The sequence below is a fragment of the Coccinella septempunctata genome, chromosome 1 (genome assembly GCF_907165205.1).
Source record: "Coccinella septempunctata chromosome 1, icCocSept1.1, whole genome shotgun sequence".
Taxonomy (NCBI): Eukaryota; Metazoa; Arthropoda; class Insecta; order Coleoptera; family Coccinellidae; genus Coccinella; species Coccinella septempunctata.
In genome coordinates, this window is record NC_058189.1 from 15608003 (window position 1) to 15633206 (window position 25204).

The 25204-nt window shown below is 36.4% G+C and overlaps 2 protein-coding genes and 1 non-coding gene across 3 annotated transcripts in view; all 3 read left to right on the forward strand.

Annotated features, from left to right (window-relative positions):
• The first annotated feature begins 8394 nt into the window (after positions 1–8394).
• Positions 8395–8466, forward strand: Trnac-gca. Its single transcript has one exon. It is a non-coding gene; the product is annotated as a tRNA-Cys (tRNA).
• A 379-nt stretch (positions 8467–8845) lies between these two features.
• Positions 8846–14047, forward strand: LOC123320670 (deformed epidermal autoregulatory factor 1). Its single transcript, XM_044908054.1, has 3 exons — positions 8846–9596; positions 9697–10190; positions 13511–14047. The coding sequence occupies exons 1-3, from the start codon at positions 8996–8998 to the stop codon at positions 13694–13696; spliced, it is 1281 nt and encodes a 426-aa protein (XP_044763989.1). The 5' UTR covers positions 8846–8995; the 3' UTR covers positions 13697–14047.
• Positions 14048–14754: 707 nt separating this feature from the next.
• The window catches only part of LOC123322835 (disco-interacting protein 2), a 179353-nt gene continuing 168903 nt past the window's right edge, over positions 14755–25204 (forward strand). Inside the window, exon 1 of the mRNA XM_044910871.1 lies at positions 14755–14971. Within this exon, the coding sequence (XP_044766806.1) occupies positions 14887–14971 (85 nt within the window). The 5' untranslated portion in view covers positions 14755–14886. The remainder of the gene's footprint in view (positions 14972–25204) is intronic.

Here is a 25204-nt window from a genome sequence, read left to right on the forward strand (position 1 = left end):
CGAGGCAGCAGCCCCGAAGGAGGTGATAAAACATTCTAGATGTTCCCCGAAAATTGCGCAAGAAAGATGTGGAGTTTCTTAATTTCATTATTCCATTCGCTGTGAAAGGAAAACCATCAAAGATCAGTTATTGAATCACAAGTGTCATCTGTGGGACGAAGCACAAGTGTCATATATGTGCGACGCTCAAGTTTATCTCAGAGATATAGATATCTATACTTCATTCAAATTTATTTTAGCAGTCGGTTGGCCATGAAATAATTTTCTCAAGTTTTTGTAACTAGAACGAAGTTAGGTTGGCACTCATGAAATGTCGTTAATGTCATAACGCCGTTGCCACAACTAATATCAATTTTTATTACGAAAATTCGAAAATACCGAAAGTGATTGAAAAAAGGGACAGGGTTTCAGGAAGTGCTATTTAGAATTCAGGTCCGCTCATTCAAATAGTTATACTCTGATATTCTAAAATCCACAATACGTCAGACGATAGCGAACATATTCAATGTAAGAGAATTTATATAATGTTTCATCTGAATCTAAAAGAATTATATTTCAGCTGAATATTTCCACAATCAGAAAGATTGTGAATGAAGAGTATGACAAAGAATTTCCTTCTATTGGAAGACCCAAAAAAGTGGTGGTATTTGAGAATTTTATTTTTGAGTGAATTAATGCGAAAAGTTTACTACAGGATTTTCGATAAATGTCATCGGAGAATAAGTTCCCTAAAATGGATTTTTCTATTTTTCATTTGACTTGTCCTATACAATGTAAATGTCTTAAGGTACTAATAAATACCTAATTATTATAATTACATCAATGTATTAAGATGAATAGCCACAAATACGCGCAAGTTGCCCTGTTCCTTGTTTATTCATGTGAAATTTTTGTTCAACGGTGAAGTTGCATCTTAATAACTTGAAACTTCCTTCAACTCCTTTTACTTATATTGATGCAAGATGATTTTTGTTGAAGAATTTAACATTCTTATAATTATCTGTTAATTCCTTCGGGAGATACCCATTCCCAACCACTGCATCATATGCATTTCATCTTCGGGTTAATATTTTTGAAATCTACAAATGATGTAAGCCAAAGAAGATAACGAACATTAACTCTCCTCAAGCGAGTGCATATTATGATATTATACTGATCTCTTGTATTTTCCATGCAAATAACTGGATTCGGTATGCCTTCAATCAGTTTGTATAAACTTCAATTATGTTCGTCACATATTTTCCGAAGAGATTCGACATTGTGATAAAATACGTAATAACAGAAACTTTTACGTAGAACGGGCAACATAGCGTTGATTTAAAACCCAAAAATGTTTTGACAAGCTTCATAACCCCACATTTTCGTACTATACAGAGTGAAATGTGTCAAATTTCCATGGCCAACCGACTGCTAAAATAAAGTTGAATGAAGTATATATATATATATATATATATATCTCTGGTTTATCTGTGTGCAAATCATAAGTGTCACCTATGTGTCGATCGATGATCAGAAAAAATTTAGACCACTCACAGAGCGGGGTGTTTTGTGTTTTACATCGATGGGAATCATTTAGGGGCATTTGTTCTTTACCTCGGAGAGATGGCGGATTTTTTATTTTTTCGACGCATGAACGTTTATCACGCGATGATTTCTCTTTTTCAAATTAATCGTTGTATTCTGCTTTTCATCTGTAAGTTACAAATCTGTAGCGTACGATTAAGATGTCTAAAAACATCTTAAGTTAATGTTATGTTCCTGTAACTATCTTTTTTACAGTGTTATTTTTGTAATACTTATCGTGAATAGATACGGATTCCTGTAAGCTACAGATCACTAAAAACGTCCAGAAATGCATAAACTTCCAGTAAGCTTATGAAAAGTTACAGATTGGCTTACAGATGAAAGCAGAATACCACCGTATGATTGAAAAAAAAGATCTATTAACTGGGGAGTCTTATCGCCCCCATTCATACATGTCCATATTGCTTTTCGTTTCGTTTGAAAAATTTCGTGTGGTAGGGGATTACACCCCCGCTCCTTCGGGAAGGACAAGGCTATTTCTCATTCCAGAAAAGAGCTACAGGTATCGTTATTTCGAATTTATGATGCGAAAAAACTCTTATTTTTTGTCCCACAACTTTTTTTCGAGGGAAAAGGATCTCGAAGATCTGGGCACCTAGGGTCTCGGCGACAGTCGCAAAGTACCTATAGAAGATGTAAAAGGGCGAACATTTTTAGGTGGAGGGGGTAATAATTGAAATAGAAATCATATTATATATTATTACTCTAGAATGCTAATCGAGTAGTAAAAAATGCGGCGAAAAATTGACAGTGGTCGTTAAATACGAATGCGCATCATTAGTTTATTTTCTAGTAGAACTTTGCCGAGTTTCTGAATATTCGGTCGATCGAATCTCATAAAGAGGGGACAATCCATGCATAAAGTAAGTCAAGGGGTCTGTTCTGTGAATCCATGTAACGAAGGTATGTCGGACAACAACGCGTTTTCTTTCAGTCATTTGATTTTTCACTGTTGCACGATCTGCTCGGAGGTAAGGAGTTTTAAGTCACATTTTCTGAAATGTACTTGTGTACTTGTCTATCATATTAAAAATAATAAATGCAAACAAAAAATTCAAAACTTGAATTATATCGAGTTCCACTGATAGCGAATTCCATTGATGGTATATAGAAGTATTGCACTAGATCAGGATATTTCAAAATGGTTGCACGGAGTTTATAATATGCAATCAATGCATAGGTACCTGTTCATCTAATGGAATCTGCGATAATATCGAATTGCATTGGTGATATTAAGTTTAGATTTTCTGGAATTTTTGTTGCGAGTTCCAAATATTTAGTAAGCACCAGTTGTTACCATGGAATTCGCTAGAACACTCCAATCTTCAGCCAATTCACGGTTTGGACAAACAATCAATGAATACTCGCTCATCAATAATACCTCTATCGACAAATTTAGATTTGGACTTATAACACGTTACCTCCGAGATACTGATATACCTACTTCATTGAAACCTGCAACATCATTCTACTGATTTTCTAACAAAGCATAAACACAATTAGTCATCCATGCATGTGTTCAATACCGACAAGTAGTTCTGTATGAATCGAAAAATATGTTCTTTTAACGAATGAAATATGTTTATTTCTCACTTATACCATATAAACAATTCGACTGACATAAGGCGAATACTCTAATTTTGCTGGGGAGGGCAAGATCTTTGGGGCTGAGGATTGCTCTGATGTGGATACCTAGCCACTCATATATAGCACATAACGATACAGCGGATTTACTGGCAAATCGAGGAAGATTACTGCAGGGACAATCCCAGCTGAGAGGGGATCCAAGAGAGCTATGGCCGGCTTTGAAAAGCCGACTCTGGGATGAATGGACAGAGAGGTTTAGAGAGATTGGAATGACCAAGGGCAGACAGTACTCTTCGGTGGTGAGACCTGCCTCATATCGTAGGGAAACCTGGTTTAAGTTTTTGAATACCCCTAGGGTGAATATCACAACATTTGTCCGGATTAGGTCGGGGCATTGTCTGACTCCAGCACATTTGGCAAGGATTGGTGTCATCGACTCCCCTCTATGTAGCTGTGGCGAGTTGGGTGACTTGCCACACATTCTCTTCTCTTGTGGCGATAATTCCTCCAATTGCGACAACTTATATCAGAGTTTGCTTGCCCTGGGGATAACAGTTCCCCTTAATTTGTGTGAGGTGTTCTACTCGACTAGGCCCGAGGTGATGAGCTTGTTGTTGGAATTTTTACATTGTTCGCGTATTAGACTTTGATGACAGTGTTGATTTTGAGCTAGTTTAGTTGTAGTCTCAGCACTCTTTATATAATCCAGTTCCTTTTCCCGACATATCCACATTCCTCTAAGTGTGCTAACTTGTGTTACTCCAAGGGAATGAGCATAGATACAATGTTTGAAGCCTAACACTGAGTTTGTCACTGTTATATTATAGCAACGTCCTCGCAGCCTGAGATAGAGCCATTCTAGACTCCTACACCCCTGGGAATCAGGCTGTTTGATCGTACCTACCACGTAGAGGTTGGAAGCATAGCCTACCGGCTGTTCCATGGTTTCTTGCCCGCTTAATATGGGGGAACGCATTTAGGAGGACAGGAACTAACAAGAAGAAGAAGAAGAAGAACGTTTGAGTTGAAATAAACTAATGTCGCGCATTCGCTTTAACGACATAACGTCAATTTTTCGCCGCATTTCTTACTACTGGATTAGTATTCTAGAGTAAGTATATATATTATGATTTCTATGATTGTACCCCGACCCACCGAGAGCTACGAGAACCGTTTTTTCTAGGTTGGGATGGAAAAAATATCTTTCTCTCTTGCGTGGGCGTAGGCCCGAGCCGCGGCTGAGGTGTATCATCCCGAAAAGGCGAACCAGCCCGATAATGCGGATCAGACCGAAAAGGCGAATCTACGGGCTTACTAGTTCTAAATCTATAGATAAGATAAGAACATGAATTTCCTATTCAGGACAGAACAGATTCCGTGAATTTCTGCCACTGCGAGGACCGTGGTGACTAGGTAATAAATGAACCGACCTTCAGCCTTCAATTTCAAAGCTTTTCCGATTCTTGACTGTTGTACCCATATTTCTTTTTGACGTCCAAATTTGTTTCTGAATACTCTTGCTATTCCTTTGCTCATACGAAGTTCATTCGCTACACAATGAACAAGAGAGTATTCCTCAGAAACGTGAAAGAGGTCTTGACGTACTTCCTGTGTGACGCCGAACCGTGCAACGCGTGTCTCACCATAGCAATCCATAAACTTCTGGTAATCGCTGCTACCTTGCATCGGAACTTCCACAAGACGTACTTCTTCTTCGTCCTGCGTGTACGGGGGCACGGGGCTAATCGGTTGAAATGGACGACCTTCGGTTTTCCTCTGGGGAGCTTCCTTATCTTGTAAACTACATCATTTATCCTCTTAATAACTTCATACGGTCCCTCCCACTGTCTCTGCAGTTTCGGAGAAAAACCTTTCCTTTTTTGTGGATTATGTAGGCACACCAGATCTCCAGCGGTGAACCCGCCTTCAATAGCCTTGATATCGTAGCGCATTTTCATTTGGTCACTTGCTTGCTTGATGCTTTTGATTGCGCACCTTGTCATGGATGTAATCCAGCTTGTTTCTTAATTTTCTAACGTAGTCCTCCCCGGCTACGTCTTCTCCAGCCTTATATCCAAACTCATGTCGCAAGGCAGCCTTACTTCTCGGCCGGATGGAGTTTCCTTGGTAGATATCCGAAGATTTATATGCCATGGTGAATAGATGTAGTAAATATTCATCCCAATCCCGCTGGTGATCAGAAACTACTTTGGCTAGATGTTTTCCCATGGTCCGATTCATTCGTTCGACCATGCCGTCTGATTGTGGATGAAGAGGTGTAGTCCTTGTTTTGTGAATTCCCAATTTGCTGCATACTTCTTGGAATAACTTCGATTCAAAATTTCGGCCTTGATCACAATGCAGCTCCAGAGGTATTCCAAATCTGCAGAAGAATTCTCTGACCAATTTATCAGCTAACGTACTTGCCTCTTGATTAGGAATACCGTAGGCTTCCACCCATTTCGTGAAATAGTCCATCGCTACCAAAATGTACTTGTATCGATGGTCTGTTACTGGAAAGGGCCAGCGATGTCGATGGCTACTCGTTCCAGGGGGGATTCGACGTTATATTGCTTCATTGGTGCACTTCCTTTACCATAAGGTCCGTTAGCATCAGCACAAGCTGTGCATATCCTACACTCATCTTTAACGCCCTTCTTACAATTTAGCCAGTAAAATCGCTGCCTGACTTTTTCCAACGTTTTAGTTATCCCGAAATGTCCACCCGAAGTTCCATTATGTAGTCTGGTCAAAAAGTCTGTCACTCGACTCTTCGGCACAATCAACTGCGAAGCCTCTGCTTAGATACATCTTCATTTTCCTAACAACGTTTCAAAAGACCTCCATCAATCTTCAACGTTTCCCATTGTACCCAATACGACTTTACATTCTGGCTCAGTCTGGATACTTCTTCCCAAGTAGGTCGTCTACCACTCTTCTTCCAACTCAGGATTACTTTCAAGTCGTTATATTCCTCTTGTGCTCTTTGAATTTCTTCAGGTAGCCAGTCGTCTTCGATTACGGCGGTCCGCCTTAAATCGATCTTTTCTTCCAAGCGCGAACAATGGTTGCAATTCTCAGGACAAGGTCTTCTTGATAACGCGTTTCAACCGTTTCAAAAAAAGTACTTAAAAATAAAAATGGGTATTTAAAATTTAAAGCGTTTCGTTTCTATTGCTATTGCACAAGTTGGCTGAATCGACTGAAATATGCGATGATAATAAAGCACAACAAATACACTATCTTGATGAGATAGACAAAGATGGCTGTCTATGAAGTCTGCGACGAACGAGGAAGGTCGTAAAATTTTATGGGACATTTTATGATGTGTGTGAAGTTGGCCCAGCACTTTTCGATTTTCGAAAAAAAAATTTTTGTGCTAAATTGTGCTAGGTTTTTGTGCTGCTTTGTGCCGTTGAAATTTTTTCTTTATTTCACACGGTTCTCAAAATATTTCACACGGTTCTCAAAATATTTCACAAAATGTATTGAATGGGCCAGCCCAGCACTTATCGAAAAAATGCCCTCTTATCTCCCGGAAAATCGAAAATGAAGAAAAAGTTAGCCCAGCTCTTTGGTTTTTCTCTTCTCAAAAATGAGTGGAAAATTTTGTACATTTGTGCTGACTTGTGCCGTAAATATTTTCTCGAAAATTTGTGAGATTTTCCGGAAAATCTTGAAATTGAAAAAAAAGTTAGCCCAGCACTTTCGTTTTTTCTCAATGAAAATATGTGACCACACGTGTGCTAACCTGTGCCGTTGAAATTTTCAGAAAAAACTTCCGACTTTTCCTTCAAATGGTGGATATCAGAAAAATCAGTAAATTGACTGAAAATGAGTATATATGGCAACAGGCCTAATATTCATACCGTTGAGGTTGTGGCAACCCTCCATGCACAACTGACTCATCAACTCATTTGCATAAATCATCAAAAGTCTATCACGATAATGTTGCCAGAATTCAGTTTTCAGAAGAGAAATCTCGTAAATTGAGCTTAATGAATTCCAGCATGGATAGCTATGACTAAAGAAGATTACTATACACTATTGTTATCGTGATACGATACATTTTTGATGATTTATGACGCTATGCAAATCTTGATGAGTCGTAAGTTGTGCATGGAGGGTTGCCAACCTCGACGGTTTGAATATTAGGCCTGTTGCTATATATGTATACGTATACTGATTTTCAGACAATCTACTGATTTTCCTGATATCCACCATTTGAAAGAAAAGTTGAAAGTTTTTTCTGAAAATCTCAACGGCACAAATCAGCACAAATGTAGCACAACTTCATAAAAAAATTAAACTGCAAAAACACGAAAGTGCTAGGCTGACTTTTTTCCAAAATCTCAATTTTTCGAGAAACTAGAAGGATTTTCGTGAAAATTTCAATGACACAAGTTAGCATACGTGTAGCACAATTGTTCACATTGTTTTCATTGAGAAAAAACGAAAGTGTTAGACTAACTTTTTTTTCAATTTCAAGATTCAAGATTTCCCGGAAAATCCGACAATTTTTCGAGAAAATATTTACGGCAAAAGTCAGCACAAATTTTTCCACTAATTTTTGAGAAGAAAAAACAAAAGTGCTGGCTTTTTCTTCTTTTTTCTTCATTTTCGATTTTCCGCGGGAGATAAGAGAGACTTTCGCAAAAATTCGAACGGCACAACTCTGTACATGCATAGCACAACCTGTTTCAGTTGCCAAAACACATTTTTTCGATAAGTGCTGGGCTGGCCCATTCAATGCATTTTGTGAAATATTTTGAGAAGCGTGTAGAATAAGGAAAAACAGACTGCATCAATTTTATTATTGAATGTGTGCCTAAATGTTACTAGGCCCCAGACGGGCCCGGGCCCTGGCGCACGGCACCCCTTGCACCCCTATAACTACGTCCCTGGTCCAAAATGAATCTAATTTATGAACAATGAAGTATGAAGTTCACGAGATAGCACCGGATATGTGAGACCGCACGCCAATGAACCTTCGGGTGTACTCGGTTGTTTTACAGGATAACTTTTCTCCGGATTACTTCACGCTGGTACTTCTCTATCTAGAATATAGATTACTCTGTAATCTGTGCTCTATCTACCCAAAGATTATAGAGATAATCTTTGTATCTATCTTCCTACCTTCCTCTATCTATGGGCGATATTTACTATTATGGCACCTCATAAAATTCTATCTGTAAGCAATATTTTCAATTCATTGTTATCAGCGGGGATATAGCTCAGTGGTAGAGCATTCGACTGCAGATCGAGAGGTCCCCGGTTCAAACCCGGGTGTCCCCTTTGTTTTGTAAATACCAGAGGGAACTTCTTTTTCAGTATTCAGTAGTAGAAAAAATATAAAAGTAAATGTATGAAACATCAAAAGCAAATCTTTTTTTAAGTTATCATTGCTCTGTAAAATAACTTTTAGTGTGGACAATGACTAACTTATTTATACTTTGCTCTTTCATTTTATATAGCCAGACCCACAGACAGAGTGATGAAATAAAAAAATGATCAACGATACTTCTCCTCGGTCATAAATCAGAATATCAGTCGTCTCATTCATACAGATCAATAAATAAATTAACATTGTTGCAATATTGAAAGGGGTACCACCATTCATATTTAGCGCCAAGCATGCGCAGTAAAATTTTACCATTACCAGGTATTAGATAGCATGAGAAAAAGAAATAGTTGTTCGACATCGACGTTACCCGTTCAATGTGTATTGTGGTTTAATTTGCTGATGAGTTTGTGTTAAATATTGGTGGAATATTGTTTAAATTCATGTGAAATTACCGAAATATCTACCTGTCGAATTTTTAACATGGAGAACTCAAATTCGGAGGGTGTCGTCCTACCGGACATTTCCGAAGCCGAACAATTAGCGAGTGAACACGATGGCGGAGATGATGGCGTTTCTGTTGTTCCGAAAAGTGAGAAAGTCCCGGTCACGTTATCGGTTCGACATGGTGGTGTCCCAGTCTCTTTACCTGTTGGTTCCCTTATTGCTAGTTCTTTTAATGTTATTACCCAAGAACAATTATCTCAGTTCAAACCAATGTTATGTGTCGATAACAATGGATACTTAGCTACTGATCCTACAAGTGGTGAATTGAAAACTATTGTAATTCAACAAGAGGAAGTTGGATCGAATAATACTTCTTCCAATTCAAATACGCCGAGTATAGTTGGATCCTGGAGCGAAGCAGCCAGTTTACCAGTTTTACCCGTCCGATGTAAAAATACCTCAGCAGTATTACATAAAAATCGATTTGGTTCAGGTGGCAGAGGGCGTTGTATAAAATCAGGTAATCAGTGGTACACACCAAGTGAGTTCGAAGCGGTTTGTGGTAGAGCATCCAGCAAAGATTGGAAAAGAAGTATTCGTTTTGGCGGCAGAAGTCTTCAAACGTTGATCGACGAAGGTATTGTTTGCTTTTTTTATTATTATTAACTTTTTCACTGAAACATTGCATTTAAGTTCCTACAGTTTTATTTGGCTAATGATTTGCAATTTATCAACAGGTATAATACTGCCGCATGCAACCAGTTGTACTTGTGCAGCTTGTTGTGATGATGAGTCTGCTACAGGCCCAGTTCGACTATTCACTCCATATAAAAGAAAACGCAAAAGGGAACATGAAATCAGTGGCAAAATGAGGGATCAAAATGGGCTTAGCGACAGTCAACAATCTAAAGAAGAAGCATGGCAAAATTTGGCTGAGGGACTTGATTCATCTGATTATCAACTCATGGACTCGGTGACTGTGTTAGATCCAGTATTATCAGTTCGAAAATTGGAAGATATTGCGAATCAAATCAATCGTTTATCAGCTGAATTCAGGAGAGGATTAGATGAATTAAAAGATACCATAAATAGACAAAATGACAAATATCAGCGGGATAAGGAAGCAGCAGTTTTGGCAGCTAGAGTTGAAGCTCAAGTGGCTGTTCTACAGCCTGATGGAACTGCAGATTCAATTTTACAACCCGCTTTAGATAATGAAAATCATAAGAAGGTATTTATTTTAAATACTTGAATTAGGCTTTTATTGTTTATTTACCCATAGTAATTACATAATAATATAACATACAAGCTAGCAGCCCCTCAGGTTGAGGGTGTTAGCAATATGGGCTACGCATAGTGAGGTTATGTACCCAATTTCAGCCAGTCATTGAAATAGTTGTTGATACTTATAACTCCAATATTTGATATTGAAGGCATCTCAGAATGCAAACATTGAACCTTTCCTTGGAGAAAAAGAAAATACAAGGAGCCTTCTCCAAGTTACCAACAAACTTGATCTGAAATAGAAAAAAACTAAACTAGAAAAATGTGAGATAATAATAAGTTTTATATGTCAGATTAACATAAAATCACAAGCCAATTCAAAAAAGATTTGGAATCTGCATATACAAGGTGTACCAAGTTCGAGGGCCTATTAGACGTTTCTGGAAAACTGGACCTATTTGAAATTGAAAATTTGGATTATGATATTGTTCGACATTATCTACTGAGCTAAAATCGAGGCTAAAATATTCTTGAACCCTAAGCACTTTCAGTTATATAGGGAATGAAAGTAAATTTTTCCAAAAAAATTTTTTTTTACTTTTTCTTTTCTGATGTGATTTGAACAGAAATATATTCGAAATTGAATACTCTATCATATCAGAAACGAAAAAATAATTTTTGAAAAATTTATTTTTATTCCCAGTATAACTGAAAGTGCTCACACTGCAAGAATATTCTAACTCAGTAGATAATGTCGAACAATATCATAATCTCAATTTTCAGATTTTAAATAGGTCCAGTTCTCCAGAAATGTCTAATAAACCCTTGAACTTGGTACACCCTGTATATATAGCCCCAAAACGCGTTCCTAGATATGGCCTAAAATTGTCACAATATGATAATCGAAAGTATGCACTTTGCTATCCGAACACTCCCTCTAAGAACTGCATAATGTACTTTTGATTTTCATAATGTGACAACCTGTATGTTAGTCTGCAATCAGTATATACTCCATCCACATTTCTTTTAGCACTCGGTTGACCATGGAAATTTGACACATTTAACTCTGTATAGTACGAAAATGTGGGGTTATGACGCTTGTCATGTTTTGGGTTTTAAATCAACGCTATGTTGCCCGCTCTACGTAAGTTTCTGTTATTACGTATTTTATCACAATGTCAAATCTCTTCGGAAAATATGTGACGAACATAATTGAAGTTTATACAAACTGATTGAAGGCATACCAAATCTAATTATTTGCATGGAAAATACAAGAGATCAGTATAATAATAATATCATAATATGCACTAGCTTGAGGAGAGGTAATGTTCGTTATCTTCTTTGGCTAAAGTTTGAATACGTTACCTCAGTTGTAGATATCAAAAATATTAACCCGAAAATAAAATGCATATGATGCAGTGGTTGGGAATGGGTATATCTCGAAAAAATCAACAGATAATTACAAAAATGTTAAATTCTTCAACAAAAATCATCAACTAAAGTCAAGATGAACTTCACCTTTGAACAAAAATTTCACATGAATAAACAATTAACAGGACAACTGGCTCGTATTTGTGGCTGTTCATCTTAATACATTGATATGATAATAATTAGGTATTTATTGGTACCTTAACACGTTGACTGTCCCATGAATCACATATGATACATCAAGATTTTCGCCAGGAGTCCATGAATCGTATGTGATTCATTGATTCATTTAACGTTCAAGATAAATATGGTTACTTTTCATGAACGCTGCAGTGTGGTCGGTTCATATGGGCTGAACGACTTGTAGAAATATGTATTGATAACCTCAATCATAATTAATCATATGTGATTCAAGAAACGTCAGCATCAAGCCTTCCATTGGACTTGAAGATTTTGAACAAGAACACTTCCTTAAATGGCTGCAGAATTAATTTTTTCATAGAATATATATTTTATCACTCAAAAGTAACCCCCCTCCTTGGATAAATGTGTTGGACGTGGGGGGTGAAAAAAAAATTAGAATGGGGACAGTCAACGTGTTAAGACATTTACAATGTATAGGACAAGTCAAGTGAAAAATAGAAAAATAAATTTTCGGGAACTTATTCTATGATGACATTCATCGAAAATCCTGTAGTAATCTTTTCGCATTAATTCACTAAAATATAAAATTCTCGAATGCCACCACTTTTTTGGGTCTCCCAATAGAAGGAAATTCTTTGTCATCCTCTTCATTCACAATCTTTCTGATTGTGGAAATATTCAGCTGAAATATAAGTCGTTTAGATTCAGATGAAACATTATATGAATTCTCTTACATTGAATATGTTCGCTACCGTCTGACGTATTGTGGATTTTAGAATATCAAGGTATAACTATTTGAATGAGTGGACCTGAATTCTAAATAGCACTTCCTGTCTTCTCTCTCTTTCAAACACTTTCGACATTTTCTCAATAAAATTTGATATTAGTTGTGGCAACGGCGTTATGACATTAACGACAATTCATGAGTGCCAACCTTAATCCGTTCTAGTTACAAAAACTTCAGAAAATTATTTCATGGCCAACCGACTGCTAAAATAAATGTGAATACAGAATAGTTTTTTTCTGTCTTTTTTTTAAAGATTCCTTTGTGGTATGGTTTCTTTATGACAGAAGTATACTTTAAGTTTCTTTATGCTCTCTTTATGATATGGTTTCTTTATGACACAATATTGATTTGCCAGCATTTGGCAAAACTATTGAGTAAATTAATGGGGGATTTACTGAAATCAACATTTGCATGGTGCTTTCGTGCACATAATAAAATAAAATGCTCCCATATAATCGAGTTTCTACTACTGTACCTAAAACAAATATCACGAAAATAAATACCTAAACCATAGAAATAACAAAAAATTTCTTATAGGGTATGCTAACGATTTGTCAAATTCAGCTCAGCACAAGCTTTTCCCTCCATTGATTCCCATGCTGTTTCGGTAGAGTTTGAGAGGTGTTTTATTGTGTTTTGTGCATGTTTTGGTTTTGTTGTCGACGTTAGATCTCCTAATCATGGACAGTTTGTTTAATCAAGTTTTGTTCTTGAAATTCCGAACAGTGGGTATTTTAAATAACTTCACATTGTCTGTTTCACCTCTACTTCCACACTTGACTACACGACAAGGTGGCATTTTCTCATAAGCTGCGAAAGTATAAAATACAAAAAGTTTAACACACATCGGTTCAATAAAATGCTTTGTGTGCCCCACGGCAATGAATGGTCAGCTGATTTTGAAAAATCGTTAGAGTACCCTATTGTTTCAAATCGGTCGACAGTTCCTGATTTTATTTTTTTTTCAGTGTGCAAATTGCAACAGAGAAGCCAATGCCGAATGTTCTCTGTGTAGAAGGACTCCGTATTGTTCCCAATTTTGTCAAAGGAAAGACTGGGCTTCACATCAGGTGGAATGTGTGAGAGGAGTTACAACAGAAGCAGGCTCTCAGCAGTCTATAATGCTAATTGTTGAAAGCACAGACCAGCAATAAGAAACAATATATTTTTTTATTGAATAACCGAATTTGTGTATTTTGTACATTTTTCTGTAATATATATATATATACATAGTTAGTTCATATAATATTCTATTACGATTTTTTCTGAGCACTTGTGATAATGGTTGATGTTTAACCAGTCTAAAATTAGTAGTTTATATGTTTCAGCTCTTACTGTTTCATTGAAATTTTAAATATTTAAGGTAAGAATTTTTTGATTGGTTTATTGAATTGAATACATCATGCGATATGATGTCATGCACAATAATTTTTTAAGACTAACAGGATAGATGTTGTATTTTATTATGAAATTTTGGTTATGATCACACAATAAATAATTTATTATCGATTAATTTATTGATATAATTGGTTTCTTTGTATTGTATTTCCATCTATTGCTCAAAATTAATTTTCTCATTTACCATGTAAGAATTTAAGGTAGGATAATTTTTCAGTGAATGTTTTAATTCAAGTTTGTACAAAGCTCCTGTTCTGCAATTTTCCTAGTCAACATAAAAAATAAAATAATTTGGAAAGAAAACTAAGGCTGGCTTTATTCCTTTGAAAATGAGATGATTTTCAAAAAGCTTGCGATAAAATCCAGCAACACCAGAATTTTTTCGGGAAATAGATGAAAATTGAGAAGAGGTTCATTGAAAGTGAATTTTTGAAAGGCACCTAATTAAAACTTAGAGGAATTAGAAAAGGGTCTTGAGATTTACAAAAGCAACAAAGTCCTGCCACCGAATACCGCGAAGCAGTTCATCTATGGCAGTGGACAGTGGCAGAATTAATTAGTTCACTGCCGCGAAGGCGTTGATGGAAATTCGAAATGATCAACGGAGACTTGATCAGTCTATGTAATTAATTAATAAGGAATAAGGAAACTTTTGGCTAATGGCATTGAGTATTAATACTTATTCTTATTACTCAATGATAATGGTTATACTATGAAGTTAGGCACTCTATCGTCATCAATTCTGACTTTTGACAACCTCAGTCTAGGTTGCTTCTTTACCCACACGCGATACGCGAACTGTCAGATTCAGCTACTTTGCTGTCACTTCACTTGTCGTTGTGACTGTTCGCAGAAAAATGGTTCATCGTTCGTTTCATTTTATTTTTGAAATCGGGATGTAGTGTTGTCCAATTGATGTTTTAACGCAAAAAAAATATTTTTTACTATGGGTGACTTTCAAATAGACATTTCCACTCTCCCGGAAGATGTGAGGGAAAAATTAGCTGAACTAGATTTGGAATTATCTGAAGGTAGGAACTTGCATTGGTCTCTTCTCGTATCTTGTAAGATTTAAGTATGTTGATTGTCAACATTGCAATCGATACTTGTCTTACAATGAATTTTTCCTAGGTTCAGGAAAATGCTGCAGCTGTAAATAAATCTGGCATACTGTACAATCCTTATTAACTGCCGTATATTCACGAAATGAGTAACATTTTTACTTATTTTTCCAGAAGATGAAACCTTGATATTGAAAGGAGAAAAATCAGGAGAATCGAATTCTTTCAGTCTAGTAGGAATATTTTTTACTTTCCTCTTATGTACCTTATATAGTAGTCCTTCTTGTACTCACGTCGATTATAAGAAATTATACTGTCAATTTGATTTCATTTTTAATTAATATCAAATTGAAAATCGTTGTGTTTGTAATGAAAAACACTAGAAAACTTTGTTTTGATCTTGGGTCTGCCAATTGAAATCCATTTATAGTGAGTCATAGGTCATCAAGGCAGGTGCTGTCACCCATATATATGTAACTGTGCAGCTATTTTATTGCACAATGAACAAGCTGTGAAAGAAATTGTCCTAACAAACAATATGAATATCTATCAATATTTTCGAAAATTACCTAGTGATGCAAATGAAGAGCAAAAATAATATGCATATGCAGGATACCTGTAGGGATAGTTAACTGAAATATTCTGTTAATATATTTCGATGAAATTATCATAGATATATATATATATGTAGATCACATATATATTATCAAATTCCTTTCAACCCATTGGGCGTAGGATTGTCGTCTATCTTCAAGCGGCAAGCCCCTTTATGTTTTGCCCATTTTTTACTGGTCTTTGTCATCTTTCTTGTAGCTAATTCCATTCATCTCATTTTCAGTATTTCCTCTCTCTCACCTCGATCGTCCCCTATGCTTCCCAAATACTTCTAGTAGTTTTAGTCAACAGTTGTCTTCTCTATTCTCTGCACAGTGGCTGTATTTATATTTATGTTATTCTTATGCAATTCAATAGATTCAGAGTTCAGTACATTTTTTGTTACGTATTTTCCATATTGTACTTTAACAGTACAATACGAAAAAACTTTGAGCTTAAAATTTTTAAAGTTAACATTTTCCCTCAATGACTTGAACATATACAGGGTGCGGCAGGGTTGATTGACGAGTTTCGAAGGGTCATTGCTCGGACTGTGGTGCGGGCAGGTAGGCGAGGAAGGGCTCCTTGTGTTCCTTAGGGTCTGTACAAAGATTAGAGATTTTCTCTAATCTTTGGGTCTGTAGATTTTGAATGGAATCAAGATTTTGACGTTCTTACATTTTAAGAAAATAACCGGTACTGGGCTGCAGTTATTATTCCTCGTGAACTGCATGAAATACCACTCACCTAAAGTCACAGTTTCTCATTTTAGTGTGCTCAATTAGAATTGAGAGGCCCTTTCATTTTCGAGGGTGAAAATGTCATCGTCACAGTAATTTCCCAGCATTACGTTTCGATTTTGGATACCTTCCATTCAGCCTGAATTGGAAAATTTGCTGATCGATCTGCTATTCATCATTTTCATGGCTGCGTTACATGTTGCAGCTCCGAGATCCAGCGGTTTGGTCAAATAGAGCAATTTCCGAATTCTCTAAATCAGCTGATGTCTCCATCTTGCTCCCCTCTCGTGCTTTTTCGAAATTAGTACAACCGACTAGTAAGCCAGTACATCCGTCTTTACGTAAGGACAAAAACTACAAATGTCCCAAGGATCCGAGGTACCTACCATTTTCTGATGTCTACTGCCTCATTTGAGGGAAAATGGTGGTGAGAATTACTCCAACAAGTCTTCTTCGAAGAGGATCTTTCCAGAAAGTTTCGAGGTCATCAGCGACTACAGCCAATGGTATTTTTTGTACAAATGAACCTATTTTTGTTTAATCATAACTGAAATAGCATCTCTATCGAGTCTCGCATCGTTATCACCCACTTATTTGGAAAAAAAAGAGGAAAAATTATTGTAGGTACTTTATCTGATGATTTGATTTAATTTTGGAATGCGCGTATCAATCATCATAATATCTTTACGATTTATCAATCGTTTGAATTGATTCTACTTAATTGCTTCAATTAATTGCAACAAATATCTTCAAGGATGTACTTTTTATGGCACTTGAGAGAAAAAATAATGAAAGATATTCAAACTCTTTAATTGAGAACACTTCATATTTTACAAATCAGTTCATTATTTGCACAGTCTCTTCTCCATAACATCCTAATATTATGAAGGCAATACCTACTATACCTTCAACCATATGAAAATTTGTGTTAAAAAATTCATTGCATGATATTGAGCTCATTACTGATTACTGAATACTGATTTTACGAAGTACCTACCTCATACATACATTCTATATTTCAAATTGAGCAAAAAATTCATTTTTACCCTCGTGAAAATTTACGCTGTTTTTTAATGGGTATTTGTCGGATCTATTTCAGACTAATTAGGAATGATGACACTTTGTGTAATACTTCTGTAAATTTCTAACTTGAGGATATTTGAAATTTCAACTGAACCATCAGGGAATATGTAGATTGCAAAGACTGATTTAGATGTAATAACCCTTTGTGTGACTCGCAGATATTTCATTCAAATTCTTGGTACAACTCTGCCGCTACATCTTTCTATTTTTTTCTTTTTTCGGTCAGCCGTGTCTAAGTTATATCAACATTTTTACGTAATGAGATTTTTCATTTTCTAATTCGACAATACGAACATTATTCATGGGCGTATCCACCCATTCCCGTCGTTGTATGAATTCGAGAAGTAAGAAAGAAAACGACCGTCTTCCGAACATCCAACAATATGCAGGCGTGGCCGTGGCCCATCTATAAGAAGACGTTGCAGGTTGGGAAACCGGCGAGATCAGCCTTTCTTTTTGCCAGTTTTGCCTCATGTCCTCATGGACATAAAGAAGGGCCGGCTTCGGCTATCAGCTTAATAATTCCAACAGAACGTTCATCTGACTGAAGAAGCTGTTGGGGTATAACGTGCGTTCAAAAAAATTCGTCGTCAAGTAGGCTATGACATTTTGAACGTCCATATTTCGTGTCTAAACCTGATTCTTGTGCTGTACTATTTTCCAGGTGAACTGTCAAGTTAAAGTTTTGGATTGTATTAACTGTCAGACAATTATAAGGATGGTTTTTACGGACGTGCAAAAAGCATTTACCATTGAATCCTACTTCACAATTGGGGAGAAAATAGAAGGAGAGTGGAAAAATTCTTAAATATTCCAACGACTCCCTAGAAGTATCCCAATGTAACTGTAGATTATTATAAATCTTTCCAAAGTACTGTTTTGTGATGTGTTGACGAAACAGGTATGTTCAAGCAAAAAAGGAAGTGGTCGACCAAACAAGAAAACCTCTGAGTTATTCAGCAATAATGAAAATATGATGACAGAAGCTCCACGAACCTCTGTTCGGGTTTTATCTCAGGTATCAGTTTGCATATGCCACACGATTTTGAAAAAAGGACAATTTGTTTCTACAAAGATTGACATGTTATCAGAAAATTGAAGAGGTTGATTACCTACCCTTGTAGCTTCCAAAAAAAAATTGGAGTTCGGTATGCATCTGTCAGTGGCAAAATGTGGGACCTATTTTCTTTAATGGAACTTTAACAGTATGCAACAGTCAAAAGCATGCAAATTGTGGGAGTTATTTTCTTTGATAGAACTTTAACAGTTGAACCTTATGAAGAACAAATCATCATGCTTTTTCATAGCTGAATTGAATTTCAATAAATTGTCCAATAGCTATTTCCATGTAATTCAGTTATTTACACTGCGCAAAAAATTAACGCACAGTCTGAAAATCTCAATTTTAATGAAAGTTAACTCTACATTGACTTTATAACTTATTTTTTATGTTCTCTCGGGAAGGTTTTGAACGAAACAAGACACATTAAATGAAAGAAAAATTCAGGATTTCACCGAATCTGAACAATTTTCAGAGTACTGAAATGCTGATAAGTGATTTAATACTTGGTATTTCCACCCCTTGCGTTAATTACAGCTCGACAACGACGGTTCATACTCAAAATGAGTGATCTTAAAATGTTCTGATCTAATCCTTCCCAGATTTCTCCGAGTTGGACTCCTAAGTCATTAAGAGTAGCTGGATGATTTTCTGAACTTCTCAGCCTTCTATTGAGGTTGTCCCAAACCTGCTCAATCAGATTGAGATCTGGACTTCTTGCTGGCTATTCCATTCGAGAGACTTCAACCTCTTCAAGGTACTCCTGAACTATGCGTGCACGATGGGGTCTGGCATTATCGTACATAAAAATGAAATTTTCACCAATGTATGGGGCAAATGGCACTACATGCTCTTCAAGAATGTTCCTTATATACTTATCAGCATTCATAGCTCCATTATCAACGACCACTAGGTCTGTGCGAGCAGTCAAAGATATTCCACCCCATACCATAATCGATCCTCCCCCGAAATCAGGAACTCAATATTCAGGAAATTGCACTGAGCATATCTTTCATGTGAACGTCTATATACAAGGGAACGTTGATCACAATGGCAGAGGGAGAATCTAGACTCATTTGTGAAGAGAACTCTTTCCCAATCGGCCTCTTCCCAATGGATATGCTCTCTCGCAAAATCCAAACGCGCCCTTCGATGGGCTGGGGTAAGAGCTGGGCCTCTTGCCGCGACACGAGGCCTTAAATCATATTCTCTGAGGCGATTTCTTATTGTCTGAGTGCTAAATTGCACCTCATGAGTTTGCTGAAGTTGAATTTGAAGAAGGCGAGCGGTTGCAAATCGTTGTCTCAACGAAGAAACTCTCAAGTAACGTTCTTGAATGGCAGTTGTTACCCGTGGTCTACCCTGTCCTGGTCTTCGGACATTCATACCTGTCTCCCTGAATCGCTGCAACATTCTGGACACACTTGTATGGGAAACTCCAAACCTTTCTGCAATTCTTGTGTATGTCCACCCTTCTTCTCGCTAAACTACCGCTTGGGCACATTCCTCTTGGGTCAAATTGCGTGTTTCGCGTTGCATAGCGATCGAGTGTAGAAAATCAAACGAAAGAAAAACTATTGATCATTAGAATTGATCGAGAACAACTGATTTTAGAATGGAGCTAATACATTCAAAATCTGATAATATCATCTTTTTTATTCCTGCTTGGAAAAAACATCTTTATTGAAGAAAACCGTTGAAAGTGGATAACATATGCATGCATAATTCTGATAAAAATAATTATCATTGAGAACACCTTCAGTTGTAGAATAAATTTGAGATTTCCATAATGTGCGTTAAGTTTTTTGCGCAGTGTATTTTACCAAGGCTAATTTCTCATAATCGTTATTCTTGGTCAGTTATTTTGAAAGTTCTTGCAGGAAATTCCAGTTTTCATTGTTTCCTTTCCATTTTGTAATACTCCACTAAAATACACTTATGCCAACCGGGCCAGAATAGGAGGAACGAAGCATAATTGAAAATCACCTCCAGGAAGCAGGTTGATCAAACATAATATTCACATGATTCGGTTTGGCAGGTACCGCTTTCTTGTTAGTCTGATGTAGAATATTACCTCCAGGATCACTTGCATTAGACTTCACGTTTGAATTCATTTCCACAAATATTTGCGCAGCATATATGCGGATGCGATCGAGAGTTGGATATTGAATTATTCATTTGCAATTGTGTATGATGTTTCACGGAAAACAATTTATGTTGCTTTACCCATTAGCCCTTATTTAGGTCATATGTCGAGTGGAAATATTCAATTTTGGTTTATTATTTTCAATTAAATTGGCATGCCATATCGATTTCTGACTCGAGGCACGCGTGATATGAGAAATTTAGAATTTCAGTACGAAGAAGCTTCTAACTCGATGGAAACTCGGAAAATGGAAAACTACATGAGTCACAGATATTCTGAGTACCATCAGTGGTTTATAAGATTTATGCCCGGTTTCCCAAAGTTTGATCGGGTAATCAGCTTGATTTGATTGATGAATAGATACATATCCATTTGTTTGCAATCGTTAGTCCATTCTGCATTAAATCATCAAATACATGTGCCAACTTATTGATTTTCAATTTGCTACTTTTTCAATACATTTCAGAATGAAAAACTGTCAATGCTATGTAGTGCAAGTTTCCAACTTGGTATAAATTCGGTAAATCAAAAACACTTTTTTCTTGTTCTAAATTATACTCGGGCAGGTCGGTTAGTATTTTAAATTGCGCTTTTTCATCTGAGAGAATGTTATTGTTCGTCGTCAGAACCGGTCAAAGGAATAAAAATGAGGTCCTCTGGTCGTCAGAATATATAATTAACTTTTTAAGAGAGAAAAAATGACATTAACAGAAACAATTATTATTTTCAACTACTGTCGCTGTCATCCAGGGCTAGATTTATATTTTTTCCTCAACAGTTATATAGCGATAATTTAGATTTGAAATTATCGATGACCTCATATATCAAATTTGGTAACTGTGTTACATTTTCTCACATCAAAATGAGCGCATTTTAAAATACTAACTGACCTGTCCAAGCATATTTATAACAAAAAAACTGTCTTTGATTTGATGTCCTTAAATTATTGATTTGCCCTTGTGGTAACAATAAGTCACTGGCGTAGAACAATTCCAAGTGCTCCTCGAATACTTTGTCTTGAGACAACACTGTTCTCCTCCCTCTCACGATATACTTCTTCAAATGACCCCAAACATATCGTCGTCCCCTGTCTCACGTGAAGCCGTTATTGACAATATTTAAAAAAAACGGGATAAACCACTTGAGGCTCTCCTATAGGACCTCCTTTCATATCTATTGACGTAACTGAATCTCAAGGAAAAAAGTTGCTATCGTGAGGACAATATTATTCATATACATAGTATAAATATGGGACATATGCCATTGTCTTCGTCTGGTTGGGATCTGGGGAGGGTTGAACTGCATCTCGTTGCATACTAGATGGCGCTCGAGTGTTTCATAATACTCAGAAGCTACTAACAGTAGAGTCCGTTAATTTACAGCATTTTCTTTCGGAGAAAGAGTTGTGTTGCTCTGACGAGGTCAAAAGAGACCGAAACCGTCGGCAGCATCTACTCCTTTTCGGTGGAACGTTCTTTCTTTAGTTGTCCTTACGATGACAAATTGGTTAGTTCGATGCAGATCGTAACAGAATGATTACATTCATTGTCTTCAGTTAGCACTTTTTCATTATTCATAATATGAAATTGAGTAAATAATAGTCATAATGCTGCATGCAGTACATCATCATTTCCAACGAAATTTCTCGAGAAGAAGAACAAAAAAGATGCTGTAAGATTATTCAAAACCACACACAAAAATCTTTTCCGGAGAAATTTTCTTGCATTTGCAATTTTTCTGCCCTTTGAAGAGCAGGGGTGAAATTGTTATTGCCTGATTGTCTTCCAGACTTTTTTGTGGCTATTCCTGCCATTGAAGATTGTTACAGTCATTTTTCAAAAAAAAAATTGTTGTCGATTAGTTGTATGTAGAAAGGGTATTATTCGGTGCAGTGTACTGAAACAAGATCCATATGTTTTCACATGACCAGCGTGAATCAAACCTTCACTTGAGATTTCGAGGAATCTCGTTTTGGGCTTGAGGGCTATGACTTGGGTTGAACTTTTAGTTTCTGTACCTTATGTATATTAACTAGGTAGCTCTTTTCAGTGAATAATTAATAATTCTGGTTTATAGAACGTAAAATATTGTATTATTTTCCTATCATAAATTAATATAACGATAATCGATAGGTTATCAAATTCCCCATCTCATATCGTAATATGAAACTTTATGATAGTTATATCATAAATATCTATTGCCGCATGACTTTGCCTCGAATAGTTTTCGAGTAATAAATGTTTGAATCTTGTTTTACTGTAGGTATATAAAATATTTCGATTCCACGTGATCGAAACTCGCTCAAGTCATAATTTAAATTTTTGTTTAATTAGTGTGAAGCATGAGTGTAGCAGTATAGAGCACGAAGAAGGATCTTGAGATAATCAACTCATTAATCAATCGATTCTGAAATGATTTAGTCTAATCAAATGTTATTTTTTAGATAACATGAGTGCGGTAGAAGGTTTTTCAACAGAATGATATATTTTTTGGGGTGCTGAATACGAATCTGAAGTTTGCTGCCTCGTAGCAGAACCGGCTTAGGCAAAAACCTCTAAATTTTCGGACATATATAATTAACAAACATGGGAAAAGTTTTGGTTGTATTGTAACCTTTTTCTCTAAATAAATATTTTGTCAGCAATAGGTAGAAATATGTTTCGTTTTTTTTAGACGTCATTCTTTTGCATATCCTCATGATTGTATAAATACATGTAGTAAGGTTTTGCTATGAGAACTAGATTTATTTATTCCACAGAAAAGTATCACAGAAAACAACCTGAACTATGACAGTGCTATCTCAAGCATTAAAACTCAAATAAATACCACAGATAGAGAACAGAGACCCTGAAATCATAGCGATGTCAGATCTGAGTAGCAAAATTTAACGTTGATTGTAAGAAAATATTGGTATTTTGGGTGTTAAGGTAGAAAAGCTGGGATGTCCTAGCACTCAAACGTGGCAGAAAGAAGACTTGTATATTTTGACTTTGACTCAATTTTCTGACTATGAACTGATGATTGTTAAGAATTTGAGAAGTTGGAGGCTCTATAGAGTACAATTTCTTCTTTACTTTGATTATTGAAAATGGTCAAGGTTGAAATATTGTAGCAGGGGGAAAATCTGCAAGTCAGACGAACCACCCTCTCCTGAGGGGGAACTAGTGTGGGGATTCTCACTCTCCTGAGCTCGAGACCCACTAAAAACCCTTAACTGCTTCTTGATATTGGTTCCGGGCATTTGCCTATAAACCGTTCATCTCTTAGGCCTGTAAGATTAATGGTAGTTTAAACCAAGAATGAGGGTTTAAACTTTGGATACCGATTATTTCTTAAAATCAAACATAGTTAATCCATCAAGGATGGTTTAAACTATCGATTAGTTTAAACCTTCGGGACGGTAGGTTTAAACCATCCAAAAGGGATTAAACCGTATATATTCTATGAAATTGTTTTCTACCTGCTTCTATGAATTTTTTTGAAGTTTCTTGTTTGTTTTGATTCAAGAAATTGTGTTTAGGTTTGCGTTGCCGGTTAGAGAATTATTGAGTTCAATGTTTGAAAATGAACATAGAATTGGATTATGATAGCGATTCGGATTCAGATATTGAGATCTTGCACGAATGATTTCAATAGGTATTATGATAGACCATATATTATTCGTGATAAATGGGATGATATGTATGATATAAGCCACCCTACCTCAAGGTGAAATATCAACATTCAATTTCATATTTAGTCTGACTTGGAATCCATCTTCTGAATTGCTAATTTCAAAAGCAATTCCTTATTTCCACTTCCAAATTTGTCTTTCGTTAGATAGCAAATAAGTATAGATATTTTCAGAAACGAAGCACTGAATCCTATGTATCAACCATATGTTTTACCTCGCACCTCAATAATATAACAATAATAATGCTGATACAAAGATCACAACAGTCTGACAGGAGCAAAAGATTAACACAGAAAACTAAGAAATTACAAACGATGAGTCACAATTAGTTCAAATAGCCAACTATTTTGGGAACTGCACAGGATTAGTTAATCTCTTCTCATTGTGTACTTGATCTCAACAGGACGGTTTAAACCATGGATTAACTTTGATCGGAGATTTCTTAATCGGAAGTTTAAACTACCATTAATTTTACGGGCCTTAGTCCGTTTTCTTCTCGCACACTATCATGCTGGGATTTATGTGTTTATCCTCTATAGGGTAACACTTTATTGGATTTTTCAATAAGTTTATGTTCTTATTTTAATCTCTTCTTGCCTTCTTAATTGACCTCTTGGTCTCCTTCGGTAAATTCGCATTCTCCTTTTGTCTTCCTCTGGGTCGTAGTCCACTAATCTCCTGAGTTCTTGATTCGGATGGTTTTTCGCTGTTTTGAATAAGTTCTCTGCTTTTCTGTTCATAAATTCCGTTATGGTTTCCCATTTTAGGTCCCTATAAATCTGTCTATTCCTGACAAACCAAGGTGCATCTATTGCACATCGTAGCAGCTTGTTTTCAGTGGCCTGAATTCTTTTGATATGGCTCTTTGCCGCGAAACCCCAGGCAACTGATCCATAGGTGAGTTGAG